Raw genomic sequence first — 26,971 nt, 5'->3', positions numbered from 1 at the left:
TGAAGATGCAGGACCTTGCTTTGGACTCAAACTGAAGTGCCCCATCCTAACTGCAATTTAGGGAGAGTGGGAATCACATTAGCACCTCTAGGACCCCTACAATCATGTTCACATTTGTAACAACTCCAAGCACCATGCACAGTCTTTAGAACATGATTATATACATCTAGAGTAGTGGAAACCCTCTGTACTGCAAGATAACTAAAAACAATATTTAACTAATATGCATGAGGACACCAGCTGAGGGGGGAAAATGTGTTCTTTACAGATGTCTAGACAATGAGTTAAATAAAGTCAAAATCATTCATCCCAAAACTGCTTTTCATTGCAGTGATTTTGCATTCCTAAAAATGAGATCTTCTAAAATAACTTCAAAACTTCACGAGTGGACAGGAAGAATTCAAAAATAACAAATGGAATATCAGTACCAATAGAGTCCATATATTGAAAGGCTTACCTGACTTCGGTCTTTGTCAACTTTCTTAAAACACTTATTTAATGACAAATTGTGTCTCACCGAGTTTTTCCACCCGGTAGGTGCATTTGCAAAATACGGAAAATGTTCCAAGATCCAATTGTATATATCCTTTACTGGCAGTCGCTTTGTTGGAGAGTCCTCGATGGCCATAAATATGAGGCAGCTAAAAGAATAAGGAGGTTTGCAGTTTGGGTTCTGCTTGGCATCGTAGGGCAGGTCAGAGTGAGCAGGAGATGGGGGTGTGTCATCATCTATGTCCTGAACTGGGCTGACACTCCTTAAAACAGAATCCCCAAAGCTCTTGAGCAAGTTCTTGCTCTCATGCAACCAGTTCAAGTTAGTCAGCTCTTCATCTTCCATGGCCCCCTTTTCTAATCTGATGGCGGGCAAAGAAAAGTCGAGGTCATCATCGTCATGAAGTGCCTTGGATAAATCGGTCCTCCTGTAACACTGACTCAGTCCGCTGGAAACGCTAATTCCCGAGCCCTCTGGCTTCTTACTGGGTGGCATGACTGGACCCATTTAGATGGCGACTCCTGGAATCCAAGACAGAAAAGATAAGCTGGTAAGACAAAGGCAGTGTAATAAAGCTTCCTACTCCTCATCTCTACCACCAAGATGCTCTATTACATAAGGCTTTCTTCTTTTATACCGCTAATTCACATGACAAAGCCATATCATCAGGCATCCCCACAAGTTAAATAAATCCAGTTAGCTAGATTTCAAGCAACACAAGAACAAAGACCTTACATGCAACAACAATGGATACTTGTAAAATCCCATCCAAAGAACAAACCCACTTTTGCTCTTAATGATAATAGCCAAGGTCAATAAAATAACAGGATGCTTCACACAGATCAAGGGGCTGACTGCAGGGTCCTCATTCCTGGTTCTCGGGTGAAAGACTCTGTGGATCTGAACAGGCTAACTTCCTCAGAAGTGCACCTCTTCCAAAAGGTGAAGATTGACTCTTACCTAACTTCTTGAAAAGTTACCCGAAATCCCTTGATGAACGTTACCAAGTGCAAAACAATTACTGTTCTTTTACATCACATATGGAAACTCAAATACAGGGTATGCATGCAGCCCTACAAAAACACAACAAAAGTATGAGGACCATTTTTTCAGATTAACTACTGCTGTTTTTATTTGCTCCCAGAAGTTGAGAGCACAAAGACTGCAACTATTTGCTGGGATCTTGTAATTTTACAAATTCATTCCCCAAACACACATCTGAATCTGGGAGTAGGGCTGAAGACTTACACAGAAATGATGTTGAATTTTGTGACCTGGGTTCAGAGCAAGAAGTAATCTGACAGAAGCAAGAAAGAGGGCATCAGGAAATAAGCTACCTTCAAGCTTCTTCAAAGGAAACAGGGAAGAAAGAAACAGGTTGAAATCTGAATCAGTGAAAAGTCTGAAGAGCCACTAGTCTCTTCGAAGCTACTAAGGCTGCTACAATAACTATCATTACAGTGCTCTATTTTCCTGACTTATCAGTGACCTAGAACAAGGGGCATATAGTAAAAGGATAACCACTGAGGACACTAAGTGAGGAGGTAGTAAATGGACAACAACAGAATGACTCCGTGCCTATCTGAAGCATGGTCAGGCTTCGTAAGTACAACATATATAGGAAGAAAAGTGGAGATTTTACAGAAGGGCAGATCCTCTCAAACTTTAGGGTTTTTCAAGTTAAAAGACCACCACAAACCATGAACATCTCCTAGAAGGCAACACATTTTGAAAAATAACTGGAGTGCCAGGCATAAAAACAAAATTCTCAAACCTCCAGGTACAGCAAGACCCCCGTACTGTGTACCACTGCAGAGGAAGCAACACACACACACACACACACACACACACACACACACACACACACACACAGAGAAAAATGTTGGCAAGACAGGGATAACTCTGAAATACAAACACCTTTCCTGTTCCAAAAGGTTAAAAAAACAAAATCTGGACTATGAAAAAGACAGACGATGATCTCATTGGAGCTATGGTATACCACACTCTAAAGGGAATACAAAAGATGGATGCCACAAATTGTTCTGAGCTAGAACTGAAGACAAGAAAAAGAGGATGAGAGAAGAGAGACGGGGGTTGGGAGGGTTAGGATGAGGAGAAGGGGAACGGGAAGAGGGAAACCCACTTTAAAAAAAATCAGCCAACCAATAAAAAAAGCTGAATTTTTTAATTTATACTTCATTTCTCTCCCCCTAGTTAAACCTCGGAGTGTAGTAAAAGGAGCAATCCATAAGGGTAGCTGACATTAAAACCAGGATCAGACCTGTATCTGGAGGGAAGAAAAAAGTTCTGAAGTACAAATGCCATCTGCATAGATTGATCAAAGCTCAGCTTCAATCTATGTCCTCAATTTCCACCAAAAAGCTTAATTAGCACACAAGCACCCATGGAGCACCAGTATCTATAATGCTGAAGTCCGCTTTAGCTCCAAATGAAAGTTTTATGTCTCATAAGATTCTAAACGGGAAAATTATATCATGGCTGACAGTAAAGTAATTTAATTGCACTGTTGCTATGACAACATGCTGCTCTCTTTCTGTTTAATTTGCTTATTTGTCAGTAGCTTCCCAAAGGAACTAACATGCTATTCTCCATGTTTTCTTTTGTTTTAAACAAATAGCATCCAGACTACCAATAACAATCTCTCTTTAAATGGCACTTAAAAAAAGTTCGGGAAAATGGAAACATCGACTAGAGAACATGGGACACAGGACTATCTGTCAATCGTCTCCTCTCCCTGACCCTTTCTCCCCCATTCTCCCGTCAAAGAACTACATATCTACAAAATCATGCATTTTACAGCAACAGTACGCAGAGCTGCTGACCTCTAAAGTTCGCTTTAAGACACATTTTCCAGAAACCGCAGCCAAGGAGTTTTCCATTATACTCTAACTATATGCCAAATCACTTTTCCCTTCCCCGTTTAGAAAAAAGAAAGGGGGGGAAGTACCAAGTAACATGAAAGTCTGCATTTGGATGGACATTTAAAAAAAATGTGTAAATCTGCTGCCAATTAGGTGGCTCCATCAGACGTGTAAATAGTTATTTATTAATGGTTGTGAATTTCCTGTTCGGTATTAATAATAATGATGGCATTTGTTAAGCGTTTACTATGTGGAAATCACTGTTCGAAGCGCTGAGCACGGGGTTTTGTTTTTTAATCCTTGCACTCTTAAGAAACTGCTACAGAAAAGGTTAATGCTTTCCCCGCTATTAAAGATCCTGCAAGAATAACTGGCAAACACATTGGGGTTTGGGCCTAAACAGATGTTTCTACGTGTACATTTTGGGGGGGGGGGGGGGGGAAGAGTTGACAAACCGTTTCTTCCCGGGCTGGGCACGGGCGACTTAGCTCCCGCAACCCGAGGCCCACAGGCCTCAGCACCAGCCCCCAACCCAACTGTATTCCCCTCTACTGTACTTGTCAAAAACATTTGAAGGGGACCAGGGCCGGCGGGGATTGGCTAGGTTGGGAGTCACTCAGCGGCGTTGCTAGGAAACTGGAAAACTGCTCTTCTCCCCACGTACAGGGCCGTGTGGTGTTCACATACCTACACTGCTGGTCAGACGGCGTAGAAACCTTTAACTGGTTTTACCACTGCGTGTCACACACAAACACACACACACACGACCCAAATCGATCCATGAGAGGGGTCGGGGAGAGGCGGGGTGGGGAGGGGAAGGGCTCCCGATGCCAACCCTGGGTGGCAGCAGCAAAGAAAAACAAAAATCTTTGTTCGGAGCGTCTCCGGCCGACCCCGCGTGTGGGGGAGGCGGGGGATCCGGCTTGGAAGGACTAGCCCAGCCTTCGAAGCCCGGGGTCCAGATCTCCCCGGACGGGTCGGAAATCCAGACAACAGGAAAAAAAAACAACATCCCGCACGTCGGGGCTAGGAAAACTCTCCGGACCAACCAACTTGCCTCCTTGGAGGGCTTGGCCCCCCATCTCTTTTTTTCTGTTTCCTCCGGCCTGCCCCCGACTCCCCGAAGCCGGGAAGGTTGGGGGGGGGGGGGAAGGGGTGAGTCCACCCATCCAGCCCCCTCCCGGTTGGACCCCCACCCCTTTCCCAAACCGACTTTGCCTCCAGCCGACCGCTGAAATGAAACTTACCTGGGTCGGTCCGGTGGCAGCGGGTGGGCTTCGGTGTCCCGGCTGCCCTTCAGCGTGGGGGAGGCAAACTTCACCGGACCGAGCCTAGCATCGCTCCCTGCCCCGGCTCACGATGTGCAGGAAGAAGAGGGGGAGACCGAGCGGGACGGGCGGGGAGAGGTGGGGGGGGGGGGGTCTTGGGCAGCGGGAGCGGAAGGAGGAGAGGAGGAGGAAGAGGAGGAGGAGGAGGGGGAGAGGACGGTGAGAAAGAGGCATGGGACCTGCGGCAGTCTGCCTCTGCCTCGTCTCCCTCCCCTTCCCCCGCCCCACCTCCCCACTCCGGATCGGCGGCGTTTGGGGTCGGGGCTGGCTGAAGAGCGATAAATTGTTTCCACTGCAAACAAAAAAAAAAAGGCGACACATGACCAGGCAAGAGCGCGGGGGGAGGGAGGGGGAGGGAGGGAGAAGAGGAGGAGCGGGGGAGAGAGAGAGACAGAGAGAGAGAGGGCTGGGCCTGAGACTAGATCGGCGGCATTTGGAGGCGAGAGAGAGGGAGCGGCGAGTTGGTTTCTCGCTCCGATCGGGCCTGGGGAATTTCCCCCTCTGGTTGGGGCCGTTTGCTCCTCCTCCCCGCCCCCCGCGTCCCTGCCCGCTCCTAAACGGGGAGCCGCGGGTCCCGGAGGGCCAACGCCACCACCGCCCGACAGGCTGGCCGGAGGGGACGAGGGAGCAGGACCCCCATCCCCCCTGACCGGTGCTCGGCTTTGACAGCCCCGGAGAAGTTGTGTGTGTACACGTACACACACACACACACACTCCAGAGCCGAGCTGGGACTTTAGCGACCCGCCCGCGTCGGCGCGGCACTGACTGAGCGGTGTGTCACACCGCCCGCTCTTACCCAATCGTCAGGCCATACAAGGCTCGAAAGTAAAAATAAGAGTTACGATGCGGTCTGGTCTTCCGAGTCGAGGAAAATATTCCAGTTACTCTCCCAAACTACAAATTCCTATCATAACTCCCAAGGCCCTTCCATTCCCCCCCCCCCCCCCACCACCACCACCTTTCCATCCTTAGAGTAAAAGCCCAACTGAAACGGCAGTCTTGCTCGCCTGCTGTTCGGGGACAGACGCTGATCCAAATTCAAGGAGGAAAACAATAGTCATTGTAACGTGTGAAAGGCAGTTGTTCAAGCCACCGCCGAGCCAGCCCTGCAATTGTTTGTTTTCGACACCCCGGCAGACTTCTAGGCCCTGAGCTAAAACAAATCTTTATCTCCTGGCCATTTTGTGTGGAGCACAAACCGAATTACCAATTCTGAACTCCACCCACACAAACTAACTCTCGATCACTGGGGAACTGATGCATTCACAGGATTTAAAACTAAACTGTCGCTCTTTGAGCCATTCTTCAAACTCATAATAAAACAGGCGGCCTGTGTGCAGGGAAGAGGGAGCCGTCGTGAGTATTCCTGGGAGAAATCATATGCCCTTGACTTGCCACAAGTCTGTGCAGACAGCCGACTCCAAGTCGGTTGCTCCTCTTTGCAGAGAGCGTGCCCCATTCTACCACTCCTGTGTGTTGAGAGGAGGGGGGGTAATAAATGCCCCCCAAAGTGGCTGAAAAACTAGAGATTTGATTCTCCTATCTGAGAGTGAGAGTGAGAGAGAGAGAGAGAGAGAGAGAGTGTGTTGGGAAGTGGGGAAGGTATGGGAACTCCCTTGGAAATCTCTCTATTTCTTTAAGGACACAGGATAGGAGATGTGGAGGAAAGGAACCCCAAGACTGCTTTCTAATCAATCCTATTCACTGGGTGCTTACTGTGTGCAGATCACTGTACTAAGCACTACACGCCATAGCATAATTGATAGAAACATTCCCTGCATTTCCAGAATTCTGGGTCATCCATGTTTAAACACAGAACCACCCTAATGATGTCTTAGCCCAGAAGGAACTTTTCGGAAAAAAAAAATCATTCCCTCAAAAATGGGGAAAGATTCCCATACATAGCATCCTAAAGTGCCACAAGATGGTAGTAAATCCTCTAATGGTGTTTTCATCCCAACTACAGGTAAAGGTGAACAGAAACAGTCTACCCAAGAGCGGAAAGTCTCCCAAGAGGAGAGAGGAAAAAAAAAAAACCTGGAAAGAAGGATGATACAGCAACTGACCACCAAGACAATCCAATTTTTAAAATCATGGCATCATTAAAAACTGGGACCCTATAATACAAGCCCAACAATGAAATAAAGCCCAATTTGCCATTACTTTTCAACCACCTTCACCCCTTACTTTCAGGACTCCTGGTTTGGAGAAGAGTGAGCAACATCTACTCTCTGATCCCTAGCTGATGATTGGAATACCTAGCTATAATTTAATTTGGCACCTTTCTCTTCCCCCATTCCCTTTTCTATGCTTTAAAATTTAGAAAGAAAAAAACAGTTACCAGGTTCAAGAGCATGTCAAAGACCTTGAGCCTCCAGCTTCTAAACCAATCATCATTCTTCCTGAGTATTCTGCAAAACCAAACAGCAAACTCTAGACCAATCAAAAGAGTAAAAGGAAAGTTGTAGAGTTTGCCAACTCTGTTTCGCCACTTGCTCTCTGTGGTTCTACCTTTTGCTCACATTTATTTATTGATCTCTTTTCTTTATTTCCTTGTTTCATTGCAATAGAAAAGGCAGAGGATTAGACATAAGGAAGAACTTGATTGTGAGGCTTATAAGATGCTGGTTGGTACAGGACCCTTCTGGATCCTGGAATCTCCTTCCTTGCCTATATTTAATAATAGTTGCAAATCAAGCTCTTTGAGCTCTTAGGTTCAGTCCTATTTGGGGGAAAGTTTAACTTGAGTCTATGATATGAGTACTCTCTCAAGCTCTTGGTACAGTGCTCTGCACGTGGTAAGTGCTCAATAAATACTACTGATTGATTTTGTTATAGACTAAAGTTTTCTTTTCCCTATTGCAAATACATGCTTCTTCTTTTCAAACAACTCGAGACTGTGAGCTCATGTCTTGGACTATGAACTCTTTGTAGGCAGGGACTCTACTAATTCTGATGTATTTATATTCTCCCAAGGGCTTAGTACAGTGCTGTACACACTGTAAGTTCTCAATAAATACAATTGTTTGATTTATTCTTTTCTGACTCCCTTTGCAGCCTGCCTCTTGGTTGTCCCCACCATACCCTAGATCTATTTAAGCCCTTTCTCTTCAAAATCTCAGTCTCCCCCATCTTCCCTGCCTTCCTGTTTTCCTGATTTTTTTTTCTTTCTTATGGGGTCGGAAGAGGAAATGACAGTGTCACAGCCCAAGTTTTGCTCCACCCTAATGCCAACAACATAGAAGGATCAGTCTCAGTCTGCCCTACACCAAAGCAGTAGGTTTCAGCCCTCTTCTTCCCCTAGGGGTTTTCCTTTAGCAGAACAGGTTGGGTGTGGGTGGGAATGTGTCTGATGGGAGGCCCCTGGGAAAGGCTTGTTACATCTTCCCTGGGTGAGAAGAAAGCCAAAGGAGAAAGCGAGTGGAAAAGGGAACAAAGATTCTGACTGGTGGAAAGTGGAGAAGGGCTAGGGCAAGACTTTTGGGTGTTGACTTTTTCCTTTGCTTGTCAATTACAGTTGTCAAGTTGTCAATTCAACTACTGAATCCCAAGAGGACAAGCCAGTGAAATATTCTGCTGGAGACAAAGTGGAAACAGACAGTCCCATTCCTTTTGCTCTGAGTATAGGCATGTTGAAGTTCAGGCATTCCTCCCTTCTGGAAGTTACTGAATCACAACGCAGGCCTTGCAAGCAATGGGGAATGAATGCACAGGGTCAGTGAATCTGATTCTGCAGGTATTTGGGGAAACATGGGAGAACCTGGCAACCTGCATGGTTCCTGCTCGTGGTTGGTACATGAGCAGACTGACCCATGGCCAACATACTCATCTTTTTCTTGTTTGTGTTGCTATCCATTCTTTCACCTCTCTCCTCTGTGTTTCTGGGTCTTCCCATCCATATCCAATAGAGAAGCAGCACAGCCTAGTGGATAGAGAATGGGCCTGGGGGTTAGGAAGTCCTGGATTCTAGTCCTGGCTCAACCACTTGTCTGCTGCGTGACTTTGCGGAAATCTCTTAACTTCGCCATGCTTTCGTTATCTCATCTGTAAAATGGGGATTGAGACTGTGAGCCCTAAGTGGGATGGGGCTGTGTCTAACCTGATTAATAATAATAATAATAATAATAATAATGGCATTTATTAAGCACTTACTATGTGTAAAGCACTGTTCTAAGCGCTGGGGAGGTCACCAGGTGATCAGGTTGTACCCTGGGGGGATCATAGTCTTCATCTCCATTTTACAGATGAGGTAACTGAGGCACAGAGAAGTTAAGTGACTTGCCCAAGGTTACATAGCTGACAATTGGCAGAGCCAGGATTTGAACCCATTTGATTTGATTACCTTGTACCTACCCCAGCACTTAGAACAGTGCCTGGCACAAAGCGCTAAAATAATAATAATAATAATAATAATGGCATTTGTTAAGCACTTACTATGTGCCAAGCACAGTTCCAAGCGCTGGGGTAGATACAAGGTAATCAGGTTGTCCCACATGGGGTTCACAGTCTTTATCCCCATTTTACAGATAAGGTAACTGAGGCACAGGGAAGTGAAGTGACTTGCCCAAAGTCACACAGCTGACAAGAGGCAGAGTCAGGATTAGAACCCACAACCTCTGACTCCCAAGCCCAGGCTCTTTCCACTGAGCCACTAAGCCATGGAGTGTCCTTCCCTCCCACCAACTTACTTCTGATAATCTTCCCTCCCCACCCTATCCTTCTTCTTTCCTATGTCCCTCTCACCCCAACATCACATTTTCTCTCCTTGGGTTCTCTGAAATCCTGGAGAGGAAGATGAAAGGGACCGACTCTACACCTTCCCAACACAAACTCAATACAGTGCAGAAGGGATTCCAGACTGGGAACAAAGAGATCTCACTTCCTTTTCTTATGGTATTTTTCTTAGGGTATTTGTTAAGCGCATATTATATGCTAGACACTGTATTAAGTCCTGGGGTAGATACAAGCTACTCAGGTTGGACACAGTCTGTGTCCCAAATGAGGCTCATAGTCTTAATACCTATTTGACAGATGAGGTAACTGAGGCACAGAGAAGTGAAGTGACTGGGTAGCAGAGTGGACAACTGATGGAGCTGGGATTAGAATCCAGGTCCTTTTCACTCCCAGACCCATGCTCTATCCACTAAGCCATCCTTTTTTTATTAATAATGATTATAACAATTAATCATCTATGTTAAGCATTCGTTCATTTCATTCAGATGTATGTACTGAGTACTTACTGTGTGCAGAACACTGTACTTAGCACTTGGGAGAGTACAGCATAACAATAAACAGACACATTCCCTGTCCACAACAAACTTACAATCTAGTACTCACTATGTATCAAGCACTGTACTAAGTACTGGATAGATCAAATCAACCACAGCTTCCATCCCAAATATGACACACAGCTAAGAGGGAGAGAATAGCATGGAAGCAGTATGGTCTAGTGGAAAAAGCACAGTCCTGGGAGTCAGAGCACCTGGGTTTTAATCCTGGCTCCTCCACATGCCTGCTGTGTGATCTGGGGCAAGTCACTTAACTTTTCTGGGCCTGAGCTACCTCACCTGTAAAATAGGATTAAGACTGTGAGCCCCATGTTCGACATGGACTATGGGACTAAGCTGATTACCTTGTATCTACCCCAGGGTTTAGTACAGTGTCTGGTATGTAGTAGTAAGAGCTTCACAAGCACCATTAAAAACAAACAGGAATTTAATCCCTATTTTACAGATGAGGACATTGAGGCACCAAGAAGTTAAATGACTTGCCCATGGGCACATAACAGGCAAGTGTTGAGGTTGGGATTAGAATGCTCACCTTCTGACTTCTGGTTATATTCTCTTTCCAGTAGGCCCCTCTGCTTGTAAAGACAGTGCTATTGACTGAGATTTTAACCATGTGTGTGATTGTAGTGGTGAAGACCTAGTCCTTTGCATACCATCCACCCACAAGCATAGTCCTTGCTTGTAGTGGGGCCTTTACTATTTACAGTTTTCAAATTTGCATCTTGCTATCATGAGCGTCCCAAAGTCTCTGCTCTGAAACAGCCACCCTATTCCCAATTTCAGATGATAAACAGTATTAATGGAGCGCTGACTCTGTGCATAATTGCCACACACCATGCTGGTTTGCGTGCTCCTGCTGTATCTCAGCAGTATTCAACAATACTGTCTCATTTGAGGTTTTCTTCTTTGTCTCTTTAAAATGTTCCTTCTGCCCTCATTGTTTCTAAAATCTCTCCAGGTCACCCTCCATCATCTGCTTGGGCCCCCTGCTACTGTCCATTCCCCTCCCACATCCCACCTAGCTAGGCTCCATCTTGAGGAGTAACTCTTTAGAACCCAATCAATCAGCCAAAGAAGAGTTTCCTCTTTTCTGAGGAGGAGAAACTGGAGGACTTTTTCCTAGAGGCTTCTGGCTAGAAATTCCCTCCCTTCAACAAAGTAAAAATGTGAGGTCAGGAATGCAAATGATAATTGTTCAGGCTACACTGCAAATGCGTTTCTTCTGGTAGGTGGTAGACCTCCACGTGCTCCCTCTAATAGTTGTGAAGGTGGTTTATCATTTCGTATAAGTATGCCTCACATTCTGATGGGCTGGAGAATGTGGGAATACCACAAAATAGGGATCTATGAAAAAACTGTATTCTGCAAACTTTGATTAAACAGGCTTCAGAGTTTTACCAATCAGCGGAGGCAACATTATCCCATTCTGAAGCATTGGTGTCTTGAGTACACTGGAAAGACATTTAGTAGGATAAACACAAAACTTCACATTACAGAACCTATTTTAGTGAGGTGGTTTGGCTCAGAATACCAACATGATAAGCATAGAACTTTCATTATAACCCATGACTTCTCACTAATGTCCTGACATGTGACTTTATGAACCAAACTGCAAGAACATTTGATACTTTAAGCTATATCACCCCAACTCCTTCTCAGGCTTTTGAATCATGGTTCAGGACCCATCTCCTCCAGGAAGCTTTCCTAAATTAACTTCATCAATTCTCCAACTCAGTAGTCCCATTCTTGAACACTCTTTTCTCTATAATTTTGGGAATTATTGTATCTCTTTGTACATTTTATATTTATTACATCTGTATATTTGTCTGTCTTGCCTTTCACATTAGAGAGCATCTGTTCTCAAAGAGCTCACTATGCTCATTTTAATTATTATTAATAGTAATAATAATGGTACTTGTTAAGCACTTACTATGTGCCAAGCACTGTTTTAAGCACTGGGGTAGATACAAGTTAACCAGGTTGGATACAGTCCCTGTCCCACATTGGGCTCACACTCAATCCCTACTATTCACATATGAGGTAACTGAGGCACAGGGAATAATACTAATAATTATGGTATAAGTTAAGTGCTTACTACGCACCAAGCGCTGTTCAAAGTGCTAGGGTAGATACAAGGTAATCAGGTTGTCCCACTTGGGGCTCACAGTCTTACTCCCTATTGTACAAATGAGGTAACTGAGGCACAGAGAAGTTAAGTGTCTTGCCCAAGGTCACATAGCAGACAAATGGCAGAGCCGGGATAAGAACCCACATCGTCTGACTCCCAAGCCCATGCTCTTGCCACTAAGCCACACTGCTAAGTTAAATGACTTGCCCAAGGTCACACGGCAGACAAGTAGTGGAGCTGGGATTAGAACCCATGACCTTCTGACTCCCAGGCCCATGCTCTATCCAATACACCATGCTGCTTCTCATAATTATGGTATTTGTTAAGCACTTACTATGTGCCAGACACTGTACTAAGTGCGGGAGTGAATACAAGCAAATCAGGTTCGACACAGTCCCTGTCATTCATTCACTCATATTTATTGAGTGCTTACTGTGTGCAGAGCACTGTACTAAGCTCTTGGAAAGTACAATTCAGCAACAAAGAGAGACAATCCCTGCCTACAATGGGCTCCCAGTCTAGAAGCCCCACATGGGGCTCAGTCTCAATCCCCATTTAACAGATGAGGTAACTGAGGCTCAGAGAAGTGAAGTGCCTTGCCCAAGTTCACACAGCAGACAAGTGGCAGAGCTGGGATTAGAACCCATGACCTTCTAACTTCCAGGCCCATGCTCTATCCACTACTCCATGCTGCTTCTACAGGATGGCATGCTGCTTCTTTAATGTAATTGAATGTGAAACAGGGTCCTAGGTACTATCCCTACCATGTTTAATATACTGTTGAGTGATTGCAAACAAGGCTAAACCCCAATCCATGTGGGGAGAATTCCTCTCCATGCCTGCCATGACACCAGCCTGCCCTATTAGAGCCCCTCTCTGTGCAGGAATGGAACACCTGCTCAAGGGCTAGCTACCCCTTGAGTCATCACTACCCACGTAAAAGATGGGATTTAGAATGAATGTGGCTAGCAAGACACTTGGCATCCTTCTGAAGAGGTATCTTGAGCTGGGGGTGAACATGGGGACTGGGGGAAATAATTTCCAGTGGGGAGAAATGAGGCTGGAAAATGGAGCCAAGAGTTTTTTGGATAAACATTTGGGATCCCTTTTTTCCAGTGATTTGAAAAATCAAAATCTCATAGTCTAATCTATATCAGATTCTACACCACTGAAATGCATAACTAAGGGAAAAGAACTAAGCTGTTTGTCCAAAGTCTTTCACCCACAAACTTTTCCTCTAGTCAAACATACAGATTTGTCAAAGGAAAGGAATGACACCAACTTTTTTGTTTTCCATCTTTCTGGAGATTTTATTGCTTTTTTCACTTAGTAAAGCAAATACCAGTCTCCTGGGCTCTCCTGTGAAGCCTGCCAGAGAATTTCTCTGTATTTTTTTGGAGAGGAATGAGATAAATCAACTGATTCCTAAAAATAAAATTTTTCTATAAAGGAAAGTTTAAAACCCTTTCTTTTATTAAGGTCTCTGAAAAAAAATACTTAATTGAACCAACTTTTCCCAGACTTTTCCCTACTGTACTAAATTGGAAAACATGTTAACAATTCTCTTTATTTTGTACATCAACATATAATAAACTCATATTATTTTGCAACATAGCCTTAAGCTTACAAGTTATAAGAGGTACTCCATGGAGATTAAGGTCAAATATCCTCCATTAAGTTACTAAACTCATGGCCTAGAATGTGTCCTAATCGGGAAAATTTGGGAAGAAAGCCCACAGATATCTCCCTATACATCTGATTATTTCAGACAGCCAGAGTAAGCAAACTTGTTCCCAAATTTCTAAATTATTAATACATCTAATAATAATAATAATGGAATTTATTAAGCACTTACTATGTGCAAAGCACTGTTCTAAGCACTGGGGAGGTTACAAGGTGATCAGGTTGTCCCACAGGAGGCTCACAGTCTTAATCCCCATTTTACAGATGAGGTAACTGAGGCACAGGGAAGTTAAGTGACTTGCCCAAAGTCACACAGCTGACAATTGGTGGTCGGGATTTGAACCCATGACCTCTGACTCCAAAGCCCGTGCTCTTTCCACTGAGCCATGCTGCTCTCTAATGTTTGGTGCTCACACTGAGAAAAAGGAAAACTGCTAAAGAAGCCAAATACCTTTCAACTCTGCTATATGCGGGCACAGTTCTACATTCAAACAAGTTTGAATGAAACAAGAATTGTTCCACAGACTTGGTCCTAAAGCAATGCTGCATCTAGTTTATTCATTGATTTAATAAGGGCAGTTTCCTTCTTGGTAATAACAATGCACATCTTCCATTTGCTACAGAGTATTGGGGCCAGACTGCCAAGTGGGACCCATTAGATGTCTGTCACATAGGCCAAATTCTCCTGCTTTTGGCCCAGATGTGGAGAAGCCCAGAAGGTTCCAGTTCATCTGGTTCTGCCATCTGCCTTTCACCCTTGTGATGAAGGATCTCATAATGGTCTGGTCTGGGACCAGAGTGAGGAGGGTCAAGGAGACTAGTGAAGGATAACCAGAGACCAGGCCTCTTTGACCCTCATGTCAGGTGCCTACAAAACCTTCGTTTCCATATTGGTGCATGGATACCATCTTCTGAGTAGTCCATTTCTATCTTGCCTTTAGGCCAAGTCTCCACAGTTAACAAAGCACAAAAGATGGAGGCCCCCACTAGTCCTAATCAAGCTAAAAACCTGCTTTAAATAGATGTCTTGAGCAAAATAACTAGATGGATGGGAGAGATTTGGCCTGAATGATCTAGGGTTAGGGGCTTTAATAATAGGTCATCTATCCATCCCCCTGCCTTTAGGCAAAACCACACTTGGAAAGGAATTGCTTCACTCTCTGATTTTCCTTGGGCTTCAGACACTTGGCCTTACTGGCTTATAAACAAGCTTTTCCTACACACACACACACACACACACACACACACACACACACACACACACTTTCCTAGTTTTAGCAATGTTCAAATATTCTAATTTACTATTCAATCTCACACCACACACCTCGAGGCTGCTCTTCTCAACCTCCTATATGGGTGGATGTCCCTTTAAAAGTGCCAGAGTCCTTCGGATGAAACTCATCAAGATACAACCTCTGCTACCCTGCATAGGAAATAAATAGCTTTGGGATCCTGGGAATGCAAGGGATGCTGACTCCATGCCTCTAACCTCCCTGGCCGAGAGAGGATTCTCAAGATTTTTCAGAAACGTTCCGCTTGAACTTGAGGTAGGAAAAAGCATCTAAAAAGGGAGAATTACTGGACCAGCACAGGGTCATAAAAGGAGGGTTTAAGGAGAACACAAAAGCAGACACAGATCTGAAAGGATGCAGACTGCCCTGCTACAAGGCAGCCAACTGCCAAACTGTCATTTTACTGAGCAGCTGAACAGAAGGCTCATGTAATGACAACCACAAAACTCATTTAAAGTCTGAAAAGGTGACTAATGAGCTCATTCATGCCGGCTATAAATTATTCACTACAACACTGATCCCACTCAAGACAAACAGCCAAGTAAACTTGAAACACAGAGATCTTCAGCCTCCTGATAGACCAAGTTATATCTGGAAAACTTTTTCACAACAAGAGATAGTACTTGCCTGTACTCTATTGTCACATTCATTCTTCTGTTTATATTTTTTGCTGCCTTTAATCAAATTTAAGCAGACCCAGCTGTTACACATTTATTACTTGGTTGAGTTTTTTCCATTAGTTATTACAAGCAATCATGAAGCCCTATAAATAGCTGCAAATTATAATCTTTGGAAATTGAAGGCTGACCTTAGAATGAAACCCAGGTCTTCAGAAAGAATACACACACACACACACACACACACACACACACACACACACACTCTCTCTCTCTCTCTCTCTCTCTCTCTCTCTCTCTCTCTCTGCAGGAAGAGCTCCACTGCACAAAGGGAATACCAAAGTACAAAATTATTTTCTATTTGAGATGGTTTTGCTTTGATTGTGAAACTCCTTTTGCTGTTGCAGAAAATATTTGCTTCAAAACATCCCAATCCAACCTGCCTCTATAGGTCATGTTGTTATTTAGATTTCTATGAATACTTACAATCTGAAACAAAATAAAAGGAGGAAAGTTTCATTTATATTTCTATGCACTGATAAACACAGCAGCAGATTTATTGAAAAACCATCATACTGCTGAAGATTACTTTCAGTTTCCTGTTTAACATACAAAAAGCATTTAGATTCTCTTGTTTTCATCAATAATATGCTGTTGTCGCAAAGGCATGATGACTGTTTCTGTAAGTAGTCTGTGAAACATTTAATTTGGGACTTTTTTCTAAGATCGTCAGAGTTTCAAGTTAATAAAATAACAAGTTTTAAAAGTATCCCCAGATAAGTAGTCTTGATAGCTCAATTGAAAATATATACTTTAACACCTCCAGAAAGCTTTCAAAGTCATGTAGCATCCAAAATAAATAATACTAAGTATCCACACTTAGGTATGATGAAAGAAGGCAATTTTGAAATTGAGTTGTAGTCTTGGATGCATCTTTTGACTGCAGAAGATCTTCATTGGTTTCTAAACTCTAGGAATCTGCAAGACGCTTGTGAAGAAATCTGAACCAAGAAGGAGAATTAAGATTGGGTATTTTACTTTAGAGGGTTCTTCCCCCCATTCACACATTTAATAAATATCCGTCATTCTGTTACCACAGTTTTTTGAACAGGAACCAAAGATTTCTCTGGCCATTACTGTTCTCAGAAATGCAATGTTACTTTTAAGAGTGAAAAAGGCTTCTTTCAGGTTTTATTGTAGAGGACTTTGCCACCTACCGACAACAATCTGATTTGCCTTCAAGAGTTTAGAATAAATCTTTTCCTCCTCGTGTCCTGAATTAGAGGGATCCTCATTTTACAATTCCCAGTGCCCTGTTTAGAGACTGTCTTGCCCCCTAAGCAAGGGATTTTACAAAAATATTACGACCTAAAGTAAGAACACTCCATCTCAACAGACAAGCCTCAACTTATCAGGCAATCTCCGCCTGACTAGATTCCTGGGCCTCTCCTAGTTGAAAGGTGTTGGCAAAACTCAGCTTTGCAACAGGGTCACATGTCCTGCCCCAATAACCTGTCTAACAAGCAGAGTTCACCTCACAGTTCATTGGTGGGAAATCTGGGAGCTTCCTGCTGTTGCTGTCTACCCACACCCTGCTCCTGATTTTCCTTGGGACAACTAATAGTGATGTCAGTTTTGCCTGAGGAAATTGACAGTATCCTAATAAAAACAACCTATGGTAACTGGCAGAAGGGAGAGGAAAAACTGAACTTTTAAACCAAACACTATTAAAGCTCTTTAAGAAATGACTTGTTACAAATTTGAAAGTTACATTCAGACCCAATTCCCCATTCGCTTCCCTTTGGCTTTCACTCCTAAAGCTCCAGTGACACAGACCTCCACATAGTCACACACAAATGCAGATAAAATGTTGAACCCTCAGGCAATGCAACAGTTCCCTTTGTAGCCCCCTGGTGCTCTTGCATGACTGAGATAGCAGGATGCTTTCCAAGCTGCTCACTGCCGGGGACATCTCCAGCGTTCCAAGTACATCACCCCCAAAATATGTCTCAGCTCTTCTGGCGTTGAGCCTGTTGCTCCAGCTCCATCCTTGAGTTAGTCTTCCAAGTGGAACAAATTGCACCAAGAAGGATCAAGAGATGTTTCACTCTCTATGACACTTTTCCAAACAAAACATCGTCACTGGATTTTCTCTAACTGCATTCTCTAACTGCACTACAACGAGGAACAATCCTGCAGGGCTCACTGTGACCCTGTGTCACAAAACCACAGAAACTGTTCTCCAAATGTATTCATTCATTCATTCAATTGTATTTATTGAACACTTACTGTGTGCAGAGCACTGTACTAAGCGCTTGGGAAGTACAAGTCAGCAAAATATAGAGATGGTCCCTACGACCTGGTTTGAGAGAGGATGGTTACCTGGGGATGGCTCAAGGCTACAGCTCTTCAGGTCACATCCAGGAATAAGGTGATGCAGAGAGGTGGAGGTGAACAGAGCTGGAAAATGTGCATGTTTTTCTTTTTTTTAAAATGTCATTTGTTGAGTGCATACTATGCACCAGACACTGTTCTAATCGCTGGGGTAGATACAAGGTAATCAGGTCGACACAGCCCCTGTCCCACATGGGGCTCATAGTCTTAATCCCCATTTTAAAGATGAGGTAACTGAGGCCCAGGGAAGTCAAGTGACTTGCCCAAGTTAACACAGCAGGCAAGTGGCAGAACTTGGATTAGAACCCAAGTCCTACTGACTCCCACTACACCACACTGCTTGGTGGCTTCTAAAGTATTCCTGGACACATTTTCCACTTCCTCCTACCCATGCAGAGGGCTCTCCCTGAGCATACATCACATATGCAAGGTGGGGCTCACTGTTCCTCCCCATCATCCTGGCATATGGGGGTGTAGGGAGGAATTGGGGGTTGCAAAGGAGGGGGTGCCTCTCCTCTCTGCTGCTCCTGTGAAGCCTGCTTTCATTTGGTGACTATTTTCACTTCACCTGATATAACTAAAGAGATAGTGGTTGCATTTACTGCTGGAAGACATGGTGGGAAACATAGGCTCACTGTTAGCCTTGGTAAATATATCCCCAAACCGGACCACCTTCTAGAGATGATGCTGGCACTGTACTGAACCAAATGGGTGTAATTTCTGCCTGGCTGGCAAAATTTTCAGGTTGAACTTGGCATGGAGCTAGTGGCTTTTCCAAGGCTTCACTTTGCTCTAGGTCACCTTATGGCAACATGTGCTCTAGGGGTTAAGCCCACTACCTTCATTGAATGATTATATCTATAGTCCTTCCTTGATATTCACTTAGACAACTGTTCCAAATCAATCAGTGATATTTATTGAGTGCTACATATAGAACACTACACTAAACACTTGGAAGAGCACAATAAAGCAGAATTAGCTGACACGTTCATTCCCCGCCCTTAATGAGCTTACAGTCTTGAAGAGAAGACAGACATTAATATGAATAGACAATATAGAATATAATTTAAAGATATGTACACAAGTGCTGTGGGGTAGTGGGTGCAGTGAATATCAAATGTCCCAAGGTCATAGATCCAAGTGCAGATATATTTTCGCTACCAATTGCTAAGAAGGTTATTCTTTTAGAAGAACAGTCCTGGGAACCTTGAAAACATTTCTAATTCTCCTCTTGGAAACCTGTTTCAAATCCACCCAAAGGACCCTCAAAGTAAGTGAAATGAGGTCAGGGGTTTATTTCTTCAGATGTGTCCTCTGGACATTACCTTGGTGTCCTTGACCATTTGGAGTAAATCTTAAATCCTTGTCAATAGTAGCTCTTTATCTATCACAACAATATCATGCAAGACCTTTGATTACTCAGCACTTAGAAAAATAATCCAAATTAAACCCTTTCCAGATATGATGTAATCGAAAATAGAATAGCATAATATAGTTGGGAGATCCAGATACCTGTGGGAAATGACTTACTGAATTGCTTTTCTGGGGCCCCACCTCCATTCTCCACAGTCCTCTCTTTTTATCTTTCTTTCCCAGAAAGTATGATTCATGGGGAGGGAGATAGTTACTAACAAAGGCATCACTGTCTTGGAAATTTACTCTTAAAATCAATCAGTTGTATTGATTGAGCGTTAATTGTGTGCAGAACACTGTATTAAGCACTAGGGAGAGTACAACGTAACAATTGGTAGACTCATTCCCTGCCCACAACGAGCTAAGGGCCTGTATAATACCAGAATTATTCACTAGGGACAATCTTTTCAGTACATTAACCGATGTATTCTCTACTTGTAAGAAGTAGGTTTGACCAGCCCCATTTTCAGAGGGAAACTGGAGAATTACAACCTAGTGGTGTCAGTTCTTGGCACATAGTAAGCGCTTAACAAATGCCATCATTATTATTCTCCCTACCTCTTACAACATGAACCCTGAGAAGGACACGGACTGTGTCTAACATGATTACCTTGCATCTATCCCAGCACTTGGCACAATGCTTGGTACATAGTGCTTATTAAATGCCAACATTACTAACACACTACATACATATCTTTATAGTGTATACTTTATACTGCATCCCCCTAACTAAATTTATTTTAGTGCCTGTCTCTCCCATTAGATTGTAAGTTCCTTAAGGGCAGAGATCAAGTCTTCCCAGACTAAGCCCACTTTTCCTCAGCTCCCACTCCCTTCCATGTCACCCTAACTCACTCCCTTTGCTCTTCCCCCCTCTCTCCACCCCATGGTACTTTTGTATAAATGTATATATCTATAATTCTGTTTATTTATATTGATGCCTGTTTACTTAATAATAATAATAATAATGGCATTTATTAAGCACTTACTATGTGCAAAACACTGTTCTAAGCACTGGGGAGGATACAAGGTGATCAGGTTGTCCCACGGGGGGCTCACATTCTTCATCCACATTTTACAGATGTGGCAACTGAGGCACAGAGAAGTTAAGTGATTTGCCCAAAGTCACACAGCTGACAATTGGCGGAGCTGGGATTTGAACCCATGACCTCTGACTCCAAAGCCCGTGCTCTTTTCCATCGAGCCACACTGCTTCCCTATTGTATTTGTATTGTATTTCTATTGTACTTGTATTAATGTCTGTCTCCTCCCATTTAATAATAATAATGATGATATTTGTTATGTGCTTACTATGTGCCAAGCACTGTTCTATGTGCTGGGGTAGATACAAGGTAATCAGGTTGCCCCATGCAGGGCTCACAGTCTTCATCCCCATTTTTTTACAGATGAGGTAACTGAGGAACAGAGAAGTTAAGTGACTTGCCCAAAGTCACACAGCTGATAGGTGGCAGAGCCAGGATTAGAACCCACAACCTCTGATTCTCAAGCCTATGTTCTTTCCACTAAGCCATGCTGCTTCTTTAAACTGTGAGCCCCTTATGGGCAGGGATTTTCACCCTGTATTTGCTGTATTGTACTTTCCAAGCACTTAGTACATAGTAAGTGCTTAATAAATACAATTGAATGAATGAAAGTCTATTAATTCCACTATATACTCTCAAGCATTTAGAACTCCTTATCTTCCCATCCAAACCCTATCTCCCCACTCACCTTCCCATCGCTGTAACCTACCAGCCTCCCTGCCTCACAAACCCATAAACTTGGCATTATCCCCAAATCATCTGTCATTACATCCTGTAATTTCAATCTGTCACCAATTCCTGTCAGTTCACCTACCTTAGTAACATCCCTACAGCCTACCCTTTCTTCTCCAAACTGCTACCATCCTGATATCAGCACTTATCAGATCCCATCTTGACTACTGCATCCCTCAAGTGCTTAGTACAGTGCTCTGCACACAGTAAGTTCTCAATAAATATGATTGAATGAATGAATCTGCCTCCTTGCTGACCTCTCTGCTGCCTGTATCTCTTCACTCCAGTACATACGTCACTCTGCTGCCTGGATCATTTTTCTAAAAGAAAGTTCAGTCCATGTCTCCCTACTCCTTTGAAACTGCCAATTTCCCATCCACCTCTGTGTCATACAGACACTTTACCATTGGCTTTAAGGCACTCAGATAAACTCTCCCCATCTTATCTCAACTCGCTGACCTCCTACTACAACCCAACCTGCACACTATGATCCTCTAATGTCTCTATCTTGCCACCACCCCCTTGCTCTCATCCTCCCTCTGGCCTGGAACTTCCTCTCCCGTTCATATCCAACAGACCACTCACTACTCTCCCCATCTTCCAAGCCCTCCTAAAATCTAACCTCCTCCAAATGACCTTCTCTGATTAAGTTCTCCTTTCCCCTATTCACCTTCCTTTTTGTGTCACCTCTGCACTTCCATCTGTATCCCCTTAAGCACTTTATCTTCACCCCACCCTCAGCCACCTAGGGTTTATCTTTATTTCCTTGCACTTTGCCATTTCCCCTATCTGCAATTTGTTTTAAATGTCTGTCTTCTTTATGTTGAAAGCTCCTTATGGCAGGGATCGTGCCTACCAACTCTATTGTTTTGTACTCTCCCAAGTGCTAGTACAGTGCTCCAAACAAAGCAAGTGCTCAATAAATACAATTGGTCAGCTGATTTAGCATACTGCTGTACATAGACTAGGCACTTGATAACTGCTTGTAATTATTATTGCACAGAGGGATTCAGGGCCAAGACTGGGATTGTGGCCTTACAGGTACCATGCACTCCCCTATGTACCTCACTCTCCTTCTCCTACTGTACTATCTATCCCCACTTAGGACTCCAATTTCCTAGAATTCTCAGGCACTCCCATGTGTTTTCCTTGGGTATCAGGGTCACTTTTGTTGTTTTACTTCCCATTCTTCTATCTCACATGCTGTCCATATGTCTGAAAAGACTGATGTTCGACCAGCACTCCTTTCCCCCCTGAATCTACGTGGTCAGGCAACACACCCTCTAAATAAAAAACAACTAAGGTCAAATTCTCTTACAGTGGAAGACTCTGGAAGATTCTAGAGCACAAAATCTGCCTGATGTAAAATCCACAGGGACACGTCATATAGAAAAGTCACAGGGAGTGTGGTGAAAAGTGTCACTTTTCCCTAGGTGAGCCATCCACTTCAGTCAGTGAGTCCAGCTTATCCTGCCTCCTACAGCTCTTTCCTTGCCAGCTACGATCACCCATCAGACTCTCCCTATTTTGGCTCACACTGCTTGTAGTCCCCTCACTTCAGTTCACCACAGTAACTGCTTAGGTGTCTGTCCTAGCTCATGTTCAACCCAGTAATGCTGGTGTTGCGACACACACTGCTGCCATGACACTAACTGACAGACTCAGTCCTCAGGTTAGTGTTGGTGATTCAGTTTTACACTAGCTATAGTCCTTTAAAAACTGTGAAAAAGTCAGGGCTTTTGCCCTTTACAAACTTGCCTACCAAAACTGACGCCCATGCAATAGCACATAAGTCAGTAAACAAATAAAAAACTCAGCCATGTCTGCACGGGGCACACTCAAACCAAAGGTAGGCTTGATTTTTTTTTCAGACTCCATATGTTTCTTAATAACTCTAACATTATGACTCATTAGCTAACTAATGGCGTGGGGGCAGTCTTGTGATATGACAACTCCAGATGTAATTCAACATGGAAGAACTAAGAAAGCCCAGGTTGCAGCTTTGAGAACAGTGGGCTGGTTTTTCCAAGTAAGACTGTGTCTGCCTTCTCGATTGGCTTGGAAATCCAAGACTGACTGACAGCTGTTGCTTGGGGGTGTTGGCAAAACTTTCTGGCCCTTCCTGGGTCCCTTTTCCCTTTAGAAAAGGAAATAATGCTAAGACTAAAATGGGCTTGTTCTATTTGTTCTACATTGGTCATGAAGCTACTTTGTTGGACCAAGCCTCTGAAACACGTATAGTATATGTACTTGATTCCATACAACTGAAAATGTAGCTAGTAGTCTGCTTTATGGGATATTCACTTTTGCTTGCATTTGTCTACACCAAAGCTCCTTTTTCAAACTCCCCATTCCGTCCACAATACTGTGATCCTTTCCGTTCCTCTTACTCTTCACAGATAAAGTGATTGTTGAACCACTCTGTGGAGGGTGGGGAGAGGGGAAAGGAGACAGAGACAAGCAGTTATCATGTGGGTTCAGAGCTAAGGGAAGGGAGGGAGTGAGGGAGGGAACGATACAAGGCAAAAGCACTCCCAACCCAAATAGAGACTGCAAGACTGGGTACAATACAAGGTCAATAAACACCACTGACTGACTGACTGATCAAACAAGAAAGGAAAGTCACTACAAGCATCTGGAATGTTTCTTTTCATGTGCTGCTATCTTGTCTGTGTGGCTATGAGTGGTGAGAGGTCCTACACATATCATTGAAGGAGCAGAAGCAAGAGCAGAGGCAAGAGCAGAAGCAAACTGCTTCAGCCTCCTACTTTGCATGATCTTCCTGGTTCTGGAAAGAGGGCAGAACTCCTCTACTCACTATGCTGCCTGGCTGACTGGGCCCTGAAGTACTGCCCTGAGGTAGCTGAGATAGAGTAAGGGTAGGAGGGCAAGGCTGAAATGTCAGTTCTCAGTCAGGTGAACATTCTGCCATCAGAGGTCCTTGAAAGCAGCTCCTAAAGTGTGGATTTTTGTCAGCACAGGGTCATCCCAGTTTACTTTACCTTGGTGCTTGTGGCTCAGCTTTTGCTGTACTGATTTAGATCAAAAGTGGAATTTCCAATTGCAAAATTGCTTTCAAAAAGGCATTATCATCATCATCGGTCAAGAGTGAAAAACTGGTCAACAAATGTCTTGGATGATTTGGTTACAATCATTTGCTCATGGCTGGTTAGGGGTAACCTTGCCTAAAAGCAGATCTGCTTTCTCCTACCCAATGAGATTCAATTCTTCCCCCTCTCACTTACATTCTACCTGACACAGAAGTTTTTCCCTGAAAAAAATACTCATTCTTTGGTGTTTCCCATTATTCCCTAAAGATTGCTACAACAACTTTCTGGATTAGAGGCACTGAATTGCTGAACATCTCTGTAGAAATGAATTGTACTGTGAGGACTCAGTTCTTAAAACAGTAGCCCCTGGAATACATTTTTTTGATCTGAATAATGAAAATCTCAGTTCCAGTCCAGAGTGTACCCAAAGTTGTTCTTTAAAAAAAATTCATTCTTTCCTATTGAGGAATCATGAGGGAAATTCTGAATACACTGGCAATTAGCTTCCCAGACAATTTATTTTTAGACCTACCTCTTCATCTCAGAGGAAGAACACACACCATTCCTGGCCACAATCCCTAAATGTCCTAAAATGCAACTGTTACCTCAATGATAACTGAGGACATTATTTTGAGGGTTTACCCACTCCTTCCCACACTAACAGCTCATTCTTGAAGAGAAAAAAATCCTACTGGGAACACTCCTTGGCATCTAACACAACGGTCTCCAAAAGGGTTTTCCTATGGGGCCACATTCAGCTACAGGAAACAGGAGAGCCAAAGTGTATTTGCATATGATTTGTGATGAATTTGCATATAACCTACATATGTCAACATAGATTGCTCACTCTATTCTCCAGCATTTTTCAAGTTGAATTTTCACTACTGCCAACTCGAAGGTTGACATTTCTTTATTTTCCTTTTCTCCACTCTTCCTCATCCACCCACAATAATAGAACCAAAGCCCCCACGTCAATTCTAGAGACAAAGGAGCCACAAAGAAGTATCAGTGAGGTGAATGTGGAAAATGTGAGAAATTGTGGGCCAGCGACTAGTAAGTCTGCCAGGCAAAGCTGGAAAACATAGACTCAGAGGGTCATCTGACTGACCTCCAAATAGGTAAGGGCTAGAACATCACTATTTATGAACTTACACATGACCGTTCGCCCTTCATTTTTTTCCCCTTCCTGGGCAGTGGTTTCACTGTCAATTTATTAGGGCTTCTTTGAAATTTAGATTGGGAGCCCCAAGAGGGGCAGGCACGGTGTCTCCCACTTGTGTATTCTCTCCCAGTATTTAGTACAGTGCTCTGCACACGGTAATACTTTATAAATATTATCACTACTACTATTATCACTACTGCTACTAGAAGTAACTGAAGCATTATTTCTCTACCTTTCTGCTTCTGAAGGAAAGATTTTCTTCCTGTCTAGAGCTATGTTTGAGATAAATGACTGTCCTCTCCAGCCTTCTCTATTTCACACATGTGTTAAAAGAGAAGCTTTTGAGAATGGCATAACACTGTAGATTGGTTGTCCTGTCCACTGTAGTCCTAATGCTAAATTTCAACTCTCTTCTGACCCTTGTAATGGTCCGTGCTATCTGACACTCCTGATCTCATAAAATTAGCTGCTCATGTTAATATTGGTCATAAAATGATACACCCCTATACTGCTAAACTGGGGAGGATTCAGTTTACGTGCCTTCTACTTAAATTCCCTTCATGTAAGCCAGTCACGGCATCCCTTTATATGCTCCACTTAAGCCTCATATGTATGCACTCAACAAATCTGTTTACCAGCAAAAGGGAGGAGCAGGAATCAGAAGAAAGTTAGACCCTGAGTGTGAGAGGCGTTAACTTTCACACAAATTATCCCGATACCGGAAGTCTAAAACACCCTTTGGCCTGAGTATTTGACTACAGTATTTAAGGTTAAAATATTTCATCCATCTGAAGTGTTTGAACAACTGAGGGAAATTCTTTAGTTCTGAATGATGTAGGAAGACTGGTCTGGATTCTGGCAGCATTGCTTACCTCAGCCAGGCCACTGTAAGTGGTTTTATGTCTTGTTCCTTTTCCTCCAGGACTCATGCCAGGGAAAGTTTCAATCCAGTGGACCAGAATGTCCTAGCCCCTTTATTTTTAACACTGTTTGAGGAACATCACAAAATATCACTGGATGAAGACTCATGGTTTTGCTGGAAAGGGATTTTCTTTTTAATAGCCGATTCAAAGTAAAATTCCATCTTCAGTAAATCACTAAAACTTATAGTTCATTACTGCAAATGAGCAAACATTTGGATGTTCAGTTTGCCTACTTTTTGTATTCAATCGTATTTATTGAGCACTTACTGTGTGCAGAGCACTGTACTAAGCGCTTGGGAAGTGCAAGTTGGAAACATATAGAGACGGTCCCTACCCAACAATGGGCTCACAGTCTAGAAGGGGGAGACAGACAACAAAACAAAACATGTGGTCAGGTGTTAAGTCATCAGAATAAATAGAATTAAAGCTAGATGCACATCATTGACAAAATAGAATAGTAAATATGTACAAGTAAAACAAATAGAGTAATAAATCTGTACAAACATATATACAGGTGCTGTGGGGAAAGGAAAGAGGTAGGG

At 43.4% G+C, this 26,971-nt stretch overlaps 1 protein-coding gene and 1 long non-coding RNA gene across 10 annotated transcripts in view; one reads left to right on the top strand and one right to left on the bottom strand.

The window, feature by feature from the left end:
* Window positions 1–26,971, bottom strand: part of FOXN3 (forkhead box N3) — a 383,654-nt gene that overhangs the window by 228,805 nt on the left and 127,878 nt on the right. For 3 of the 9 annotated variants that reach the window (XM_038751984.1, XM_038751976.1, XM_038751969.1), the window contains one exon: window positions 458–1,014. In XM_038751984.1, the coding sequence (XP_038607912.1) occupies window positions 458–1,000 (543 nt within the window). In that variant the 5' untranslated portion in view covers window positions 1,001–1,014. Of the gene's footprint in view, window positions 1–457; window positions 1,015–4,062; window positions 4,122–4,622; window positions 4,774–5,500; window positions 5,574–26,971 lie in introns of those variants that run through there. The other 6 variants (XM_038752013.1, XM_038751961.1, XM_038752006.1 and 3 more) reach the window with 4 other exon arrangements.
* LOC119932901 lies at window positions 5,857–6,866 on the top strand. The gene is made up of 2 exons (XR_005452517.1): window positions 5,857–6,060; window positions 6,671–6,866. It is a non-coding gene; the product is annotated as an uncharacterized LOC119932901 (long non-coding RNA).

This window comes from Tachyglossus aculeatus, chromosome 1 (genome assembly GCF_015852505.1).
Source record: "Tachyglossus aculeatus isolate mTacAcu1 chromosome 1, mTacAcu1.pri, whole genome shotgun sequence".
Classification (NCBI taxonomy): Eukaryota; Metazoa; Chordata; class Mammalia; order Monotremata; family Tachyglossidae; genus Tachyglossus; species Tachyglossus aculeatus.
Note: the sequence above shows the minus strand (reverse complement) of the source record. Positions and strands in the feature narration are given on the sequence as shown.